This window comes from Nematolebias whitei, chromosome 5, assembly GCF_014905685.2.
Source record: "Nematolebias whitei isolate Nwh7 chromosome 5, NemWhi1, whole genome shotgun sequence".
NCBI lineage: Eukaryota > Metazoa > Chordata > Actinopteri > Cyprinodontiformes > Rivulidae > Nematolebias > Nematolebias whitei.
The window spans coordinates 10,603,251-10,622,773 of NC_056502.1; the positions used below are offsets into that span (position 1 = coordinate 10,603,251).

The 19,523-nt window shown below is 38.2% G+C and overlaps 1 protein-coding gene across 1 annotated transcript in view; it reads left to right on the forward strand.

Annotated features, from left to right (window-relative positions):
• The window catches only part of myom3 (myomesin 3), an 88,700-nt gene that overhangs the window by 22,077 nt on the left and 47,100 nt on the right, over positions 1-19,523 (forward strand). The window contains exons 5-12 of the mRNA XM_037676814.1: positions 255-412; positions 1,096-1,188; positions 1,524-1,612; positions 5,119-5,163; positions 8,656-8,796; positions 8,879-9,040; positions 12,360-12,501; positions 17,802-18,001. Of these exons, the coding sequence (XP_037532742.1) occupies positions 255-412; positions 1,096-1,188; positions 1,524-1,612; positions 5,119-5,163; positions 8,656-8,796; positions 8,879-9,040; positions 12,360-12,501; positions 17,802-18,001 (1,030 nt within the window). The remainder of the gene's footprint in view (positions 1-254; positions 413-1,095; positions 1,189-1,523; positions 1,613-5,118; positions 5,164-8,655; positions 8,797-8,878; positions 9,041-12,359; positions 12,502-17,801; positions 18,002-19,523) is intronic.

A 19,523-nucleotide genomic window follows, 5' to 3' on the forward strand; every position in this document is an offset into this window, starting at 1 on the left:
ATATATATATATATATATATATATATATATATATATATATATATATATATATATTGTCTTAAACAGTTTGTGATGAGTAGCTTCCACTTTACAAAGTCATCTCTCTAATGAACAGCTTTGGTGAACATCAGTACAGTTTTCTGATTTATTATTTTCTCTTGTGTTGTTGTTTATTGTTCTAATAACCCAACGAGCAGCTGGTTTATCGTCATGTTTTACCTAAAAAAAATGAATTTTATTGATCTGTGCTTTAGGCAGAAGAGAAGAAGTCTGCCCACATACAGTTCTTGGAGAAACTGAGCCAGAGAGCTCCAGACTTTGCAATCCCTCTGAGGGCTCACACAGTCTGGGAGGGGATGACGGTGAAACTCTCGTGCACTGTGCACGGCTGCCCAACCCCCACACTAACATGGTACGAACATCTGTCCTTAATGCAGTCCATGATTAGGACTTGCATGAATTTAATGTGGTTTGTTGCAATGAGAAGAAAATACATTGAATTTTACCCATATAGCTCAATTAACTGATTAGTCGTTCAATGATTATTTATATATTATTTTTTTCAATTAAAGTGTTTATTGGTGAGAGTACAAGAAAATAATTACATTAAAGTCCATGGCATGTTCCCAGAAAATGTCATGACAGTTAGCTTCTGAGCTCTGTGTTCCTTGAGCTGAATATTATGGTCTTTATTAACATGAATTACCTGTGTAAATTCAGGCAGTGTGCCAAACTCTTGACCCTGACACTCGAGCTGCTGTTGAGACTAGATGATGAAAGGGTTGGCTATGCTCAGTATTCATGCGCACTGAAAGCCAGATAACCTGTGGCTTAAAAAGTTTGACCAATCCATCTGGGACCCATCAAGTCCAATGAGCTGCAAAGGTCGGCGCCCAACAACACAAGACAGAATAGAAGATCAAAAACCCCTTCTGGCTTGGAGGATCACACAAACTAGTCCTTGATTTAGAAAGTTACGAAGAAGCATTCTGTAAAAAAGGACACAGCGTTCTTGTTCATTTGTTTTCTAATAAATGTATATACCAGGTAATTATTATTCTTAATAAAAACACATTTACTCTTTTCTTTTCTCAGGTGTAAGGATGGTGAACCACTGATAATGTCATCCCAACCGTGGAACTACAGCCTTCAACAAAGTTTTGGTCTCAGCTCGTTGGAGATCAGAAGGTAAGGCATCAAGTTAAAGACCTAATAAAAGCTGAACGTTTTTGTTCAGAAAACTCTGAGCAGAAACGCCTGCTGACTTTAACGAAATTACGGCTTCAACTCACTTGAGATTGGAACATTAATCATTGGGTTAAAAGCCAACTTAAGGTGGAGGATCTTTCTACAGAAAAAAAAAAAAGATTAAAAGTGATTCAGAATGTGAGATGAAGCCCGTTTTAAAAACCCTGTCTTATGATTTACCAATGGCTTTTTTTTTTCTTTTGGCTTCAGTCATTTTAGCTTCACAAAATAACATTAATTACAACAATAAATGCCATTATTTATCCCCCTTTAAGGTGCTGTCTTGATGATGCTGGTGAGTATAAAGTCATCGCCAAGAGTCCCCGGGGTGAAGCTACGACCTTTGGAACATTAGTGGTAAACTGTGAGTGGTTTCATCGTTCAAAAACCCATGAAATCAAAGATCAGTTCTTAGAAAGACCACGGCTCCTTACTGAAACACGGCATGATGGTTTTGCAATATCAAGGAAAAATCAAGCAAAATATTACACCATTTGACTAATATACAACTATGATATTCTTCTAATAAATAAATGAATGAATGAAAACTTAAGATCAATGACAGTCCACTGAAATAACTGCAGGTCTTCAGGCGCTATCATTGATGACACTGCCTCCTAGTGGCTGTAAACTATCTATTGTCAAAATCTTTCAACTTCAAGATGTAGGTCCATGTCTGGTACTTTATATTTAACAGCATCCCAGGACAACAATGGAAGCGATGCATATATTGATAATGATGAAGCTGTAAACAGACGGATGACACCTGATCAAGCTCTTAGTGCACATGTGATTTAAACAGAAAAGGCTAGGGAGCGTTAGAGACTGAAAATACATTGTGCATAAATCTGTTATTAGTCATATATCATTCAGACTGACCTTTATTTTAAGCAGCAGAACAGTTACTCACATAAAACAAGGTGAAACAACAACGACCAAAACACAGGTCTACAACCTTTACAATCTAACGAATCGTTTATTTTTATTTATTTTCCTATTAAATAAAAATTCATCCGGAGCCATAAAATCTGACTAGAAATTCAAATAAAAATGAACTTATTTGTTTTTGTATAAATGCTATGGTTCAATGCATAATTAAATTATTAATAACTTTACATTTATTGGCCTTTTTTTCACGTTTTTCTTACAGAAATTAACCAAGCGTACTGTGAGAGGAAAAATAAACTTGCATACACCTATAGGATCATTTTAATCATTTTTCTATGTAATCATTTAGTCTGAAAACAATTATGTATCCTACATTCAAATAGCACATTTTGCATCTTAAAATTGTCAGATTTTTATGAACAACTTTTAATCATATCAAAAAATGGATCATAATCTACACATATAATTCCCAGCGATGTCAGAATAACTTGCCATATTGTTGCAGAATGCGTCTTTTTGATTTCTTGTAGCATAAAATTATGTTTTCAAAACTACATTTTCTGTTCTACCCCTTTGAGGCAATGTGCCTCAAACGTGTTACAAATGTTTCATTTTCTGGTGGATTTCAGAGAAAGACTTGTATTAATGAATTTGTTAACAGGCTAAAACTACAACTGATTTATTTATTTATTTTCTCCTTTCAATATAAGTACAACCCTGTTACATGAACTGCAATGAATTGCGTACAGGAAACAAGCCCTTTGCATAGTGATTATAAGTATAAATATTCATTTCTGTTCATTTTAGTCAAAGCTGCAAAGACCAAGCAGAGAATTATTAGTGCAAAAAAGTACAAAACTATGATTAAACTACTCAATTCTGTGAATAAAAAGCGAGAAAAACTGTTTAAAAACCAGATCAACACATCAACAAGATGATAGACTCCATCTCTGCTGTCATAAATCAGAGCAAGATCAGCTGCAGTGAAAACATTAGCTGTAAAATAATTAACCCACCTCTGTGAGAAACTGATTCACACTCCAGCAGCTCATTGTGAAACATCAGAGTTCAACACCATGAAAAGAAGACCATAAATTGACAGAAATGTTACACCCGAGTCCGAATTTTTGGACCTAGATGGACAAATCTGGAGCGTCGTTTGGACTCTACCTGAGTAGCTTTAGCCACATTAGTTTCGACGTCGCCTCATCACTTTTTAAAATTTTACTTTTTTCTTCTTCCTGTTTAGTTATGAGCTCAGGGGTTTGTTGTGGTTCCTTTTGAGTCACAACGACGAGTTAAACTAGAAAGATCTTGAAGAAACGTTGACGAAGGCCTGCCTACCACGTGGCGGCCATTTTTAAATTATGATTTAATTTATGTGTTGGAGATAGCTCCAAGCAGTGCTGGGCTCAGTTAGTGGAACTAACTTTTTGTTTAGCGTATTAGGGTTTTGCTTACTTTGAAAACCTTTAGCAAAATTAGCTTCTGCTGAATTTAAATTTAGCCATTTGTTTGCTCTGTTTAAATAGTAAATGGATATGGGGTGCCATTTGTAAAGTTACACAGTCAAAAATTAACAGCAATATTTTGGTTTATTTAGCCTTTAATAAGGAAAAAAATGTTTTATTTCAGTCACATTTTCACCATGTTATTCATACGTTTACAAATGTCATAGTTCCAAACTAAATATTTAGTTTACAAGTTAAATATTTAATTTATCAACTAAAAACTTGCAAGTTAAATATTTAGTTAGTAAACTAAATATTTAGGTGTAAATTCAATATTTAATTTCCAAGCAAAATATTTAATTTCTAAGCTAAACATTTAATTTCCACAATAAATATTTAATTTGCTAACTAGATATTCAGTTAGCAAATTAAATATTTAGTTTAGGAATTAAATGTTTAGCTTAGAAATTAAATGTTTAGCTAAGAACATAAATATTTAGTTTATAAATTAAATATTTAATGTATACCTAAATAAGGTAGGTCACTAACTAAATATTTAACTTGTAAGTTAAATATTTAGTTAGTGAAATAAAAATTTAGATGCAAATTAAATACTTAATTTCCAAGCTAAATATTTAATTTTAGGCTAAACATAAAATTTTCAAAATAATTATTTAATTTGCTAACTAAATATTTAACTCTCACCTAAATATTTGAATTGCAAGCTAAATGTTTAGCTTGCAAGTTAAATATTTAGTTAGCAAATTAAATGTTTGCCATAGAAATTAAATATTTAGTTTGGAAATTAAGTATATAATTTACACCTAAATATTTAGTTCACTAACTAACCATTTAACTTGCAAATTAAATATTTAGTTAGTAAACTAAATATTTACCTTGCAAATTAAATATTTAGTTTGGAACTATGTAGCACTTATATAGTGCCTTTCTATCTTATCAAGATACTCAACGTGCTTTACAACACAATTTGTGCCCTCATTCGCCCATTCATAAAGCACTTTACTTTATCTTTACAGAGAATAATCAGAGCTTTATCACATTCATACACTGATGGAACACACATCTGGGACAATGAGGGTTTCACGTCTTGCCCAGGGACACTTTGGCATGCGACTGCTGTTGGAATCAAACCCCCAACTCTTGTGATGGAGGACGACTACTCTAACCACTCAGCCACAGCCACCCACACATATTTAGCAAGTTTTTAGACCCCTCTAGTACACCCCCGACCCCCAACGTCCCAAAGTCCTGACAGTCCTGCAGGGCAGTTTAATGCCCAAAACATTTTACCTCATCTGGACACGTGAATCACTTAAGTGTGCCTTTTATTTTGTAAGTAGGGTTTCTTCACATGTTTAGAACATTAGACGTGGCCTTTCATTTGTATCACTGCCAAGTTTGACTGGTCTGCTGTCTCTCTGCCACTTTAGCAGTTTCTTTACCATCCTCTGCTTCTGTCTCCATCTCTGACCCTGCCTGTGTTTGATCAATCTGCCACTCTACCATTCAGCATATCGAGGAGCCGCGGCTGGTTCAGAGCGCTTGCAGACCGCCGGTAAGTTTCAACCCAGGGACTAATAACAAGTGTCGTCTCTCATTTTCTCTGCTGCTCTTTGAAGTCTCCCCTTCCACTGAGGGCAGGAGGGATGGCTTTGAAGACTGAGGCACAACACTCAGCACTGCTGGGCAAAGACCTTCTCAAGAAAGATACGGGTGGAATGGAAGGGAGCGGTGCATTGGTGGTGTTTGTTTATCTTGGGATTTATGTTGCTCTGAGGGTGTCTGTGTGGAGGTAACAGTGTTAATTAGATGTGCGGCGGTTGCCGTGGGGATAAAATGATTTGCTTCCATTTGAGCAGAAATGACAGTCATGTATATTTCATTTCAGGGATGGCAGGAGATTTATCACATTTTGCTCCAAGCAGTGGTTGTGTGACACTGTCTGGCCTATATAGCCTCAACCGTGTGTGGGGAGCAGCACCTTTGTAGCCGAAATTTGCATGTAGAGTACGTTCTGTATCAGGATATTTGTCCACGAAGCCAAACGATAGCGTGGTTTTCCTCCAAGAAAAAGAAAACTTTTGTCACTTGTTTGTGTGAGAGGAATTTTTTGATGTTGGATGGATGAAGACACCAAAAGAAAACGATCTTGACAGATCAATGTTTATACTTTGTAACTTTACCATGAAAACAGCAAGTTGCTTCCAATTGGATTTTTAAAATCCAAATCATAAAAATAAAAAATAAAGGTCTAACATTCATTGAAAGGATGCTCATCACCTGTTACCTTTAAAACCTGAATTTTAAGCTAAAGTCTTCTCAAGTTGAGAAATAACAGACGTTTGGTCAAACCTTGAAGCAGCTCATGCAATACACCGGAATATATATGATAAGGACTCTCAGCTACTACCACGTCAAACTTTATCTCATCTGTAGAGTTATTCACATTTTTTAATGCAAATGTTTTAAGCAGGGATGCTATGAAATGTGTAGAGATTGGATTGCATGGTGTGAATTGGTTTCAGCTACTTTCACATTCAAATGTAGCTCAATATTTATAAAAATAAAAAAACGTCTGAGTTTGACTCATGTTTGTGTCTTCTATTAGCTGGCTGTGGCGGCCATATTGAGTTAAATTGACTCCAAAAGTTAATCAGCTGTAGGTGTACTTCCATTGATTGATTTCCATATGTTTCACTAACATCTGTCCCTTTGTTCATGAGATATTTTGCTAACAGACAGAGTTGTTGACTTGGTTTTTAAGTGCATGAAAGAAGCATTAAGGTTAGGATTGCGTTTCGTTTCCGTTTTACAAGACATCTGATTTCAAATCAAGTTGACAGAAATGACCTTTGCAGACATCAGAATGTAGAGACAATTAGTATCTCGTTTAGTTTTGCTTAGCTATCAAAGCTTGACATGTGATGTCACTCATTGTTCTTCTTTATATACAATCAATTTGTTGCTGTTTTTCCTGCAGTGATTCATCATGATTTAGCTTGGACGTGTAGCTCTGCTAAAACTTTATATAAATCATAATTTGGTTGTTTTGACATATGCTTTCTTTTTTTTCCTCATTATGTTATGAATTATGCACGGGTTGTAAATTTGTTTTTTAAAGGACAGTAATTTATGTTATTCTTCAAGATAAAGTTAATTTATTACGACAAATCCTGACAAACGTGCAAAAATGAAGTTAAACTATTTACAACTAATTGGCAAAAGACACATAAATCACATCATATTTTGGTGAATGCATCATTTTTTTTCTCAGAAGCACTATCTAGACACAATAATATACTTCTCCCAAACTAAGAAATTAAGTGGCAATCATCATGAATGAAGCTTTATCGGCTTGTAATAGCATCAGGGAATGCTTGCTGTGAAAATGTGCTGAAGAAATGCATGCTGTCATTTCTATGTAACTGACACTTGATTATCTCATGAGAGGAAGATTCCACCCCCCAAAACAAATCAGTCAACAAACAAAAGCACAACTGTGGCAAATTTATCTTCATCATCCTTGCTCTGAGGGAAGCACAGGGTGTGAATGCTGCTAGGCAAAGATCCAAGAAGTGAGCTTTAAAAAGGCTGCACACTCTGCTGTGTTAACCTGGACCGCTAAGCAGAACAGGATCATTATAGGAAACATGTCGCTGTCTCTTTCTGCCAGATTCACCTCTGACAACAAGCTTTGACAGGAGCTTATAGCTCACACAGCCCCCACTTTCAGGTTTTATTGCAGCAGTGCTTTAAGTCAGAGAATGAATAATGGCTGATCAGTATGGTCCACTTTCAAAAAAGTGTCAGAGCTTTAACTTTTCTTCTGTCCTCGGCGGTTTCCTCACTGGATGCTTCTTCTTGTCGTTTGGGTCGTGTCAGTGTGCATGAGTCTTCTACTGTCGTGGCTGTCACTCTGCTGAAGGTGGTAGAGCCTTCTAGTTTTATTTTCACCGTTCAACCTTTTAAAGAAACTCTTAAACGTCCTTATTAGAATACATTGAGATCATATTAAATCTATAAAACACTTTGCTTTTTTAAATTTTCTATATTTTCTTGATTTCTTTCTTATGTTCATTGAGACCTTTTTGATAATATTTAGCTAATTTTAGCTTTTAGCTAGGGAGTGGTGGTGCAGAGGTTAGAGAAGGTGGGCCTGCGATCGGAAAATCGCTGGTGCAAGTCCCGGTACAGACAACATCAAAATGTGGGTGGGATTGGTGAAGCGTCCATGCCTGTCTCCCCCCTCATTTGCCCCACTCTTGGCCCTTGAGCAAGGCTCTTAACCCCCACTATCTGCTCCCCTGGGCACCCCTAGATGGCAGCTCTCTGCTCCACATGGCTGGTCGTCTGTAGTTGTATCAAGAAGGTCATCCTGCGTAAAAATAATTGCCAAGTCTTTGTGCATCTTAGTTCACTGTGGTGACCCCTGAAGAAGGGAGCAGCCGAAAGAAGAAAACAAAAGAAAAAAAAGCTTTTAGCTAGCCTTTTGCTACATATTCTTAGCATTTTGCTAGTTTGAGTTAGCGTTATGTTGTTATTTTTTACCTTATGGCTAGTGGTTTACTACTTTTAGCCTTCTTTCTCACATGTTGCTGTTTTTAGCTACCATTCTGCTTTGTTTAGCTTTAAGCTGGCCTTTTACTACCTCTAGCATTTTGTCACTTTTGGCTACCCTTTTGATACATTTAGCTCTTTCTGTTCAGTGCCCTGAGACGACTTCTGTTGTGACTTGGCGCAATATAAATAAACTGAATTGAATTGCCTTTTACTACTTTTAGCTCTTCATTGTGTTCCTTTTAGCCAATGCTTTGCTCCTTTTGTTGCCTTTTTGCTACTTTATGTTTTGAGCGAGCGTTTTTCTACTTTTACTTAGCATTTTGCGACAATTAGCTTTCAGTAAATGTTTATTGGCCTTAAATGTCTCATCTCTTACCTCTGTACCTAAATGATTTTTCATTCAACGTCAATTTTTTTTGTTTAATTCCAAACTGTTCTCATGACAACAGCACACCACGTAACCTGATCCTCTTCCTGCTTCTTTCAGCCTCGCAGCTGCAAGAGGAAGCCAAGTTTGGCATCTCCTTCCCCCCGACCTGGGTAAAGGAGGGCAACAGCGTCACCCTGCTGTGCACCTTCACATCAGCTCTGCTTCCCTTCCAGCAAGAAGTCAGCTGGTTCAGAGATGGTAATTCCTGTGCTGAAAACCCATTTCTGAGTTTTTAAAAACACGCTGTAACGCCGTCTGTTTATTTGCTGTCATTGTCCAGGTACACAGCTGCATCAGTCCAGCAATGTGGACATTAAAACGACTGACAACAAGTCCACCATCACTTTAATGGCTGCACACAAGGAGCATGAAGGTGTGTACAGCGCCAGGCTGAGGACCAGGGATGGAATCAAAGAACACGGGGCTTTTGTTTACATCTATGGTGAGAATACATATATGTTCTTCAGTGTCACTAAAATCCACAGATCAACAGGTCTGATAATTCTGGTCTTTGATTATCACAGTTTAATCTGTGCATTAAGATGGTGAGTTGGTTCTGATAACTTTTTTAGTGCTGCACTTTGGTGCAAATTTGTTAGATTAAAGGCCTAGAATTCCTTTAAGAAATGCATATCGCCCACCAAACTATGTTCATTTTGACCAAACCTTGTAGTGTAGTTTAAATGGTTAAGAAGAGTTTTTGCAACATTGATTGCAACTGGTTAGTGGATAAATAAAAATTAAAAAAAAGATCTTTCACACTATTTTAGCTCTCAGAATATGTGTTGGTGATCAGTCTCTGTTACTACCACACTAAATTTTAGCTCAGTATTAGCTGCGTTATTGGCTAAGGCGCCATCTTGAATTGAGTTGACTCCAAAGGTTAATCAGTTGTATATGTGCACCTGATGACTTAATTACCGTATTTTTTGGACTATGAGGTGCACCGGATTATAAGGCGCAATATCAAATAACAGGTCTGTTTTCATACATAAGGCGCATTAAGCAAAACATAACAGTCAGATAAGTCAAACATTATTCAACCCATTCACAATAACCACATAAAATCAGTTTGAGGTCAGTAACCACAACCAGAATTAATACACAAGGTGCACCTGATTATGAGGCTCACTGTTGATTTTTGAGAAAATTAAAAGATTTTAAGTGCACCTTATAGTTAGAAAAATATGGTATAGTTTGCAAGTTTCATTAAAATCTGTGCAGTGGTTCATGATTTATTACTATAACAGATATGCACACATACAAACAGACACAAACAAAACTACTATTGCCCGCCACCAAAAGGAGAAAGGCCGTTGATAATAAAACTGCCATGGAAACTAACGTGCAAGTAATTAGAGTCAAATGAATAATTGTGGGACACGTAAAAACGTTATCTTGCCAAAAAAAAATCCCTCTGGCACAATTCATGTTTGTCATCTAATTTTTTTTAATACTGACTGCTTCACCTGTCTCTGTCTGAAGGTTCCTGCAGCTGCCCCTCTGCATCACAAAGACTCAGTGAAAGCTCATTTTTAGAAACCAGGAAATATCACATTGTCCAAAATCCACAAACCAATGGGTTTGCAGGATGATGTGAAACTGCTTTTCAAGGCCTTGTTCCTGTAAGAACCAGACAACTAACAGGAACTCGTTTACCTGGACAGAACCCGTTATTTTTGTTGTTTTTTAAACGATGTGCTTTCATTGACACGTTGAGTTTGGTCTTTGTAGAACTGACAAATCAGGTCTCTCTTGTAAATGAGTCCTCGAGGCTCAATGGGATTTACCAGTCTAAATAAAGGTTGAATGAATGAAAAGCAAATGCTTTGGAGTTCCCCTGAAAACTTTCATGGCAGAAAAGTTTTGAGACAAATAGGGGCAGAATTTCTCCCCTCTCAAACACTGTTTGTATTTGCCAAATTCTGGTTCTGCTTTCTATTCCTCTCTGCAAACTCCAATGATTCATAGACTGAAATTGAACCATCAATCAGCCAGTTCTGCAGTTGATGGTAGTGGAGGGGGAGGAGGGGGGGCTGTTAACTTTATTCTGTGAAAACCATACATTCTTCATCAAGTGCTGTGTCCTCTCATGCACTGTTAGCAGCATGTCTATGTACCAGAGAAAAGTACACATTTAACTCGTGAAGCGTCTTCAGTTTGAGCAGCTTTGCGAGGAGTGTTGGCAAATATACAGTATGTTTCTCTGTGTTTCAAGTGTTCATGCCACAGAAACAGCATAATATGCACTGAATCATTCATGAGCTTTGCGTGCACACAAAACAAGTCCAAATACTCACATTTGCGTCACGCAAATCAGTCTCCTTGCAATGCTTCTTCAAACTCTTGGCTTTCTAGCTCACAAATTGTCACCTCTCGTCTATAGCTTCCACAACTCTCTCCCAGATCGTCAATGTGTGGCTCATAAACTTGTAGTTGCTACAGCTCTACATCATCCTTGTTCTCTCCATTTCTCAGGCATTTTCCCACTCTCAAAAATGCCAGTGAATAATCTTGTCAAAAACCTCACTGCCATCTCTTCTAGACATGTCCATGCCTCGACTGGTATGTCATCAGGTTCAACTGTTTTCCTCTTCTAAAAACAAGACCAGCATCTCAGAGATTCCTCCCTCATTATGTCTGTTAGAAATACAACCATAACAGGTGATAAAAGGGAAAACGCACACATGCAGGGAAAGTTCCCAGATTAACTAATTAGTGCCTGCAGCTGATTCCCTGACTCCCTAATGTGAGCAGCAGTATGGCTTCATGCAGAGAAAGAGCACTATTCATTCATTCAACCTTTATTTATACAGGTTAGTCTCATAATATGCCATCTTTGCTTTGAGGATGCTAATGGAGAAGTACAGAGAGGTTCAGAAAGAACTTCATTGTGTCATTGTGGATTTAGAAAAAGCATGTGACAGGGTGCCGAGGGAGGAGGTGTAGTATTGCATGAGGAAATCTGGAGAAGTATGTTAGACTGATACAGGACATGTATGAGGACAGCAGGACAGAGGTGAAATGTGCTGTAGGAGTGACAGCTTCAAGGTGGAGGTGGGATGCATCAAGGATCAGATCTGAGCCCTTTCTTGATTGCTCTGGTGATGGACCAACTAACAAATGAGGTCAGGCAGGAATCCCCGTGGACCATGATGTTTACAGATGGCATTGTGGTCTGTGGTGAGAACAGGAAACAGGTGGAAGAGAACTTGGAGAGGTGGAGGTATGAACTTGAAGGAGGAATGAAAGTCAACTGTAGTAAGACAGAGTACATGTGTGTGGATGAGAGGGAGGCTGGTGAAACAGTGAGGTTACAAGGAGCAGAGGTCACAAAGGTGCAGGACAATCCACTGTCCAGAAAAATGGAGTGTGGTAAAGATGTGAAGAAGAGAGTCCAGGCAGGATGTTATATGGTCTGGAGACAGTGGTATTGATAAAAAAGACAGGAGAAAGAACTGGAAGTGGTAGAAATGAAGATGTTGAGGTTCAGAACAAAAAGAAGACAATTTAAATTCTCAGAAGTAAGTTTAATAATCTTTGTCGCATTCTTTCCTTTAAGTCCTTCTGACTAATTTAGTTGTTTTTGATACTTCTCTGTGTCTCAGAACCCTCTGGTTGTGTCCATGTAGCATACATTGATTTGTGCAGGTGGGGATCTGTAACATGCTCTTTCATGATGTTTCTAAGCTGGTTTGAAGTTTCGTTCTCGTCCTTCAGTTGTCTCTGTGTCTCGCTCAGTTGATTCTGTCTTTTCATAGATGCATCAGCAGCAGTGACCGGAGGTCCTGCGTCTCCTCTGGCAGTGGAGGTGTCTGATGTCAACAAGGACTACGTCTTCCTCACCTGGCAGCCGCCCAGTGCAGACGGAGCTTCACCTGTGGAGGGTTATTATGTAGAAAGGTGAAAATCAGCGTGACTCACTCAGATTTGATAAGCAATTACAACGTTATTGTAAAATGTTGAGTCAGCATTCATACTGTTGTTTTCCTGTTTGTTTGTTTTTTCACTAGTTTTTTTGCTTTGAACTACTTCTGCATGCTTTGTTATCAAGAAGTTCAGCTCATTCAGGAGATAGATGCTAAAACCTTTTCTACTTTTCTAAGTCTTCACTTTTATCTACAATTATTTTTCCATTAGAAACACATCGACTCGTCAGTTCCTTCAAAAACATTCTCTTAGAGATCTGTTGCTGCATACAGCACTTGCTCTGGTTTCGTTCTTTTTTCCACTTTTAGATTTCTACTAATGATTTGTCACTTTTAGCTTTTAGATAGCATTTTGCTTTTAGCTTTTAGCTGTAAAATCTCAATTTCAGGTTCCTAATTAGATTTCAGCAGTCATTCAGCACTTGGCATTTACGGAAAATGTGAGTTTTCTACGACTCTTAGCTGCCTCATTACAAAGTCCAAAACTGATGTATTGTTTTAAGACAATTTAATTTTGTTTTTCCTGTTAGTCTGTACTGTTTATTCAGACATTTCCAATATATATATATGTTCTTTCCATGTATGCGTGGGTTTTCTCTGGTTGTCCCTGGGTGTGAGTGAGAGAGTGAATGATTGCTTGTCTCTGTTTGACCCTGTTATGGACTTGCAGTCTGTCCAGGGTGTCCCTCGCCTCTCACACTGACTGCTGGAGATGGACACCAACTCCCCACAACGCAGAAACCGCCTCAACAATCTTTTTATTCAAGTATAACAATGTTGTACATTTCATTTAATATCTAAAGCTCATTTCAACATCATTTATGGGTCTTTGACCGACAGTGTGATCCAAGTTTCAAGAATCACTGATGTAAACCTTCTCCCTTTCTGAAATCCTGAACATTCTCAAAAAAAAAACTTTTCACTTGTGGTTGCTCGATTATTTCCTCATCTTGCTTGCCCTCTATCTTGTGTGGCCTTGCAGCTACTGTCGCAGAAAACATCGCCACAGGGGACATCAGAAACGCTGGTGAACTCCCAGCAGGCTGTTGTTTGTGTTTTAGTGAGGGATGGCTTCTGTGCAGCCTCAGCAGCCATAATGGTCTATTTGTTGGAGTGCTGCTGAAGATTGCTCTTCCCTAAGGTTCCCTCGTCTACATAAAAGAAGTCCTTCCTTTTAGTGATCATAACTTGTTAAGGGGTCATCAAGTCGTCTTGTATTCAGTTCGGCAAAAGATGTGAATCAGGTGAGTTTAAGAGTTAGAAGTAATTATAAACTGATCTTGTTTTATGACAAAGGAGGCATTGGAGTTTGACAACCCTAGAAATTGTCTCATGTCTTCCTTGGATTTGTGTCAGGACAAAAATGCTGTCTTGCAGGCATAAGGATTTGTAAGGTTTTAATGGAATACCCAGAAAATTTGGACTAAATTGAACAGACTTCAAGACCAGGTAAAAGTTAACAGTGTTTATTTATGGTGTGGTGTTCAACAATGTACACTGAGAAGGGATGGAACCCTGGGGAGTAAGGAGAAAGTTCAGTATGCATAACTTGAGGTATGGTGAGTAATGATGCTTTTCTTGCTTATCGGTGGAGTTGTGGATTGTCGAAGGAGCTGGGGATTCACTGGTTCCAGTAAGTGACACCCGCTTCGGAGGTTATCAGCCATTAAATGGCCGTTATTAGTTGTTATCATCTCCATATGTAGTGGTCAGACTGCCCCTCCTGTACCTCCTAGTGGGTTTAAAGGTACGTTGTTAGCGATGATAATGGGCTCTGTTTTTAGCTTTGTTAGTGCTCATAAAAACTTCACGTGGTTAGGTTTAAAGTAAGGGTCTGGCAGTTAGGTTTACAGTCTTGGTTAGGTTTAGGCACAAGGGTAAGTGGGTTAAGTTTAGGGTTGGTTCTCTGGGTCAGGTGTAAGCTTACGTTTAGGAAAAGGGTTACATAAGCAGGAATAAAACAAAAAAATACACTTCGTGGTTTACCCCTGTGCGACGCTGCCTATTATCAGCAATAATAACGATAATAACGGTACCTTAAAACCTACTAGGAGGTAGGTGGGACAGTTTGACCGCTACATATGGGGATAATAACAACTAATAATGACCATTTAATGGGCTGATAACATCCCAAGCCGCTCTAAGTGAAGGAAGATGTCCGAGGGGTTTCAGGTTGAGGTAGGCAAGTAGTTGGAAGGCGAGGAGACAGCTGAGGAGTACGCAAAGAAGCTCTAGGTTATTCAGTGGGAGTCCAGGAACAGGGAGGCAGCAGAAGTTAATGCTGAAACGTGTAAGAGCACAAGGTAGGTTTATCTATCACAAGATAATGCAAAGTGGCCAGAAACACTACCGTGAGGCATGTAATGCTCCAGTGGCGAAGGGAGGTCTTCTGCAGCCTTTTGTACTCCTGCAGCTCATCAAGGAGATGGCTTACAGATGTGGCTTGGTGGCCCCATTTTGTGACTGCAGGAAGCTGAAGAGCTGAACTTCCATAGGATTGTTTTTACATTGTGGTTTAATTTTCATCTTGACATCTACGACCAAGAACGAAACCTCATACAGGCAGATGTGGGCCTTCCTGGAAAATGCTTATGAATTTAATCTAACACCTTTATCAAGTTGTGCAATTTCTCAAAGAGAGTAAAGTAAATGGCCTTACAAAATATTTGAATTACACAATCTTTAAAAAGTAATAAATGTAAAACTGTATTCACTCTACTAAGACTTTTTTCAGCTATTTTGCAAATGTATTTAAGTTCTGAACTAGACGAGAGTATTAATCAAACATGCATCTTTTTTTTTTTTACCAGAAAACTTGTCTTGTATAATCATTAATGTCTTTTTCAATGTCCTAATCAGCCAATTGTTATCTTGATTACAAATCAATTATCTGTTTTTTTATGTTTCATAAAGTCTCAAAACAACATAAAAATGTCAACATTTCAAAAATCCAAAGACGTTTACTTTAGTCAAAGAAAACCAGTCAGGAGAGTTTGTGTTTCTCTTTATTAAAAGGAAAAAAAAACTGGCTTAATTAAATGTTTTAATGGAAGTTGTTTGATTTTGAAATGATTATTGATCAAAGTGTGATTTTAATCAAACAAATCTAGTGAGTTCATTACAGTTTATTTTATCACTTGATTAATCTGCTTTTATCAAAAGTTTGATGTATTTTTTTCTTGAGCAGAATTTTCTAATCAGGTTTTTGATCTATTTGTTTTTTAAATCAGGTTTTAATTGATTACTGAACGAGACGAGTGAGTGTTTGCTCAGATAACTGTGTTTATACTTTAAAAGCAAACTCTCATTGATTTGGTCTTCATTAAAATCCTATTTTAAACCCATTTTTATGTAATTTTCAGCGTCGGGCATCAACAGGCTGACGGTAAGACAACACAGCTGAACCTTTATCTTCCTCCGCGTGCTGCTGGTGAGATAATTGGATCGTATTGGAAACTGCAAGATCCATTTGGCAAAGTTCAAATGAGATGGATGGTCTACATCCTAATTATTAGACCTGAGCGCTGCATTAACAGCGGAGTCAAAGAGTCCCTGCAGAGTCCATGCTGCCCTCATCACCCCCACTAATCAATCAGGATTGTCCTGTTCAACATGTGTGTGGAGAACATATGTCTGTCAGGTTATCAAGTCAAGTGCAACTTTTTGTCCATATTTGGTCACTCGATGTTAAATAGTCAATGCTGAAGACACAACTGAACGTCAGCGGGTAAAAGACGAGCACAAGAAAATGTGAAATAGTTCCCTAGCAACCCCCCTCACGGTTTAAAACTTGTGCACTTCTGTATTTGTTTACCACGCCGGTGCCGTATAATCTGAATTCTTGTGGTTGGTCTCTTATTATTTTCACAAGCTGATCTCTCGGTGATCGACCTCGATAGCGACTACGCTGACTCTGTGTTGTTGCGGGGTTGCAAATGTTTTACCGTTAGTTTTATATAAAAATAAAAAGGGTTAGTGCAGAATGTGAACATAATGTTCCGGGATTCTTATTGAGGGAATACTGATTCAAGCATTCACGTTTTTATTCTCCTTGTTTTTAATTTTGCCATACATTTTTTGCAGCCTAAATACTTAAGAACACATTTTACTATTTTAGCCCCTTTTTTTTTAATGCCAGATCAAAACCTTCAGCTCATTCTGGAGATGGTATTGTGACTTGTGGTTGTTGTGTCTTTTAAACACAAAAAGTATTTAATTTTATTCACATTTTTTCCTCGTAAACACCTTAATTATTTCAAAAACATTGTTCTTTTAGCCAACTTGTTCTATTGCCATCTGCTTAATGTACTTTTAGTTATCGTTCTGATATTTTAGCTTTTAATTAGCCTTTTGCTACTTTTAGATTAATTAGCATTCTGCTATTTTAGCTAGCGTTTTATTACTTTTCATCTAACCTTTTGCTACTTCTAACTTTCTACAGAAGCAAAGTACTAGTTTGCTATTTTTACCTTTAAGCTATTTTTTGCTACTTTTAATATTTAGCTGTATTTTAGCTATTTTTAGATTTTAGCTGCCATTTTGCCATTTTACTTTTAGCTTTTTGCTACTTTTAGCCAGACTTTTTATTTTTTACATGTAACAGTTAGGGCAGCACGGTGGCGCAACTGGTAGAGCTGCTGCCTCTCAGCGAGCAGGTCCTTGGTTCAAACCCCGGTCCAGGGGCCTTTCTAGGTGGAGTTTGCATGTTCTCTCCGTGCATGCGTGGGTTTTTCCGGGTACTCCGGTTTCCTCCCACAGACCAAAAACATGCATGTTAGGCTAATTGCTAACTCTTAATTGTCCGTAGGTGTGAGTGGGAGAGTGAATGGTTGTTTGTCTCTATGTGTCCCTGTGATGGACTTGCGACCCGTCCAAGGTGTACCCCGCCCCTCGCACAGTGATTGCTGGACATGGGCACCAGCGACCCCCCTGACCCAAAATGGAATAAGCGGGTAAAGATAATGGATGGATGGATGTAACAGTTATAGAGTATTTGATACTTTAAACTCATGTTTAGATGCTTTTAACATTTCTTGTCTAGCATTTTGCTTCTTTTAGTTTTAGCTAGTATTTTGCTCCTTTTAGCTGGTGTTCTGTTTATTTTAGCTTTAACAACTCTGTTTCAGCTTTTTCAGCAGATGCAAAGTCATCCAGCATTCACACTGTATTTTTGGCATAAACTGCAGTTTATCTACTTCAGTTTTTGTTTGTTTTTATTATTTTTTTACCTTTGCCTGAAAGTTTCGACTGTGTTGATTTGTCTTTTTTTCTCAGATGTGTCCTCGGTCAGGATGAGTGGGTGCGCTGCAATGCTCGCATTCATAAAACGTGCCATTTCCCAGTGTTTGGCCTGAAGGAAGGAACTGTGTACCAGTTCAGAGTCCGCGCTGTGAACCAAGCCGGAGCAGGACGACCCTCAAAAGCCACGGATGCCGTTCGGACCTTTGACCCTCTGGAACACACCAGGACAATGGGTACCACATTAAACTCAGCCATTATTCTGCCACATGTTGCCAAACAAAAACAGCCATGTTACGCCCACCAAGGGCACAACATATTTAAGGAGGACACACAGACTCAAAAATGAGGGTTCAAATGTTCAATTTATTTAAATTCTTGTTCTCTTCATGTTTTTCCTTAACTAAAGTTTAGGCTTGTCTGCTTTATTTGCATGTATGGAAGACATCTTCCTACATTATCCACTAACAATAAAATGAAACTATCTTTTGTTTGCCCACCTTGGCAGCGGGTGGCCAAAAGAAAGCATAAAAGGATATTGCACAAGCAGTACAAGGAACAAACTGCACATGGTTCACGGATCATTTGGAAAGTGAAATGTAGTTTTTAAAGCTCAAAAAGGAATATCTTTTATCTTTTGTCAGAAAATAGTGTTTTCAACCAGTCGCTGCTATTTTCCCCCATTAAATCTCATTTGGAGATGACAGATGCAGATAGCGGCGCAGGCTGCTGCGTCGTCTCTTTTGTTTCTTCTTCCTCTGAAGATGCAGAGCCATATTCACCCAAATTGTTAGCACTGTCCCATCACTTTCATCTTTCATACTGACATTGTAAAAATCCAGTGGAGAACAAAAAAAAAAAAAAAAAAACATCTAAGTTTAAACATCAAAGTCTGGATCTTTATTTTATTGTATTTTTGGGGAAGGTCTTACATTTCTGTTAAAGTAAATATACAATTGTGTAAAGCCATTTGTAACTTACTCTTAAATAAACTACTAAAAGCACCCGTTGGTGTCATGATCTGGTGGTACGTTGAACCCAAGTGCAGACAGATGCTCGGAGAACTTGAAGGTAATTAAGAAATATATTTATTAAACAAAACAAAAGGCAGCAAACACATAGAGGGAGACAGAACATGATGCCTTAACAGGACAATCCATGGACAGGGGGACTACAAGGAAACACAGACTATACAGTATAGAGACACTAACGAGGGGATGAACACAAACACCTGGGGAAAGACAACAGGTGGAAGAGGCAGGAGCTGATTACATGAGGGAGAAACAGTGAGGACAGGACAGATGACACCAGAATCACAAAACACTCACAGATCCTCTCAGTTGGCTACTGAAATTAAGAAACAAGTTTGTTTTTATAATATAGTAGTCCCTCGCTACTTCGCGGTTCATTTCTCGCGGACTCTCTCTATCGCGGTTTTTCAAAGTAAGACTGGACATGACACACAATTGGCTGATTGATGGATGAGCTGCACGATCGACATGGAATTTTTATTTAAAATAAATTATTTAAAATGATTGAGTACCTGCTGCACCTGGGTGCAACCCACAGGCGCAGGGAGAAGCTCCCTCCTCAGTGTCATGAGCTCCACTCTGCAGCCGACAAGTGGGCGTGGCCGAGAGCGCTGGGAGGTGGCAGAGATCAGAGATCATGACATTCTGTGATCTTTTAGAGCGTTTAGAGTTTAGAAACATTGTTTAGAATATTGCATGAGTGTGGGAAGGGTTTAAAATGCCTTTA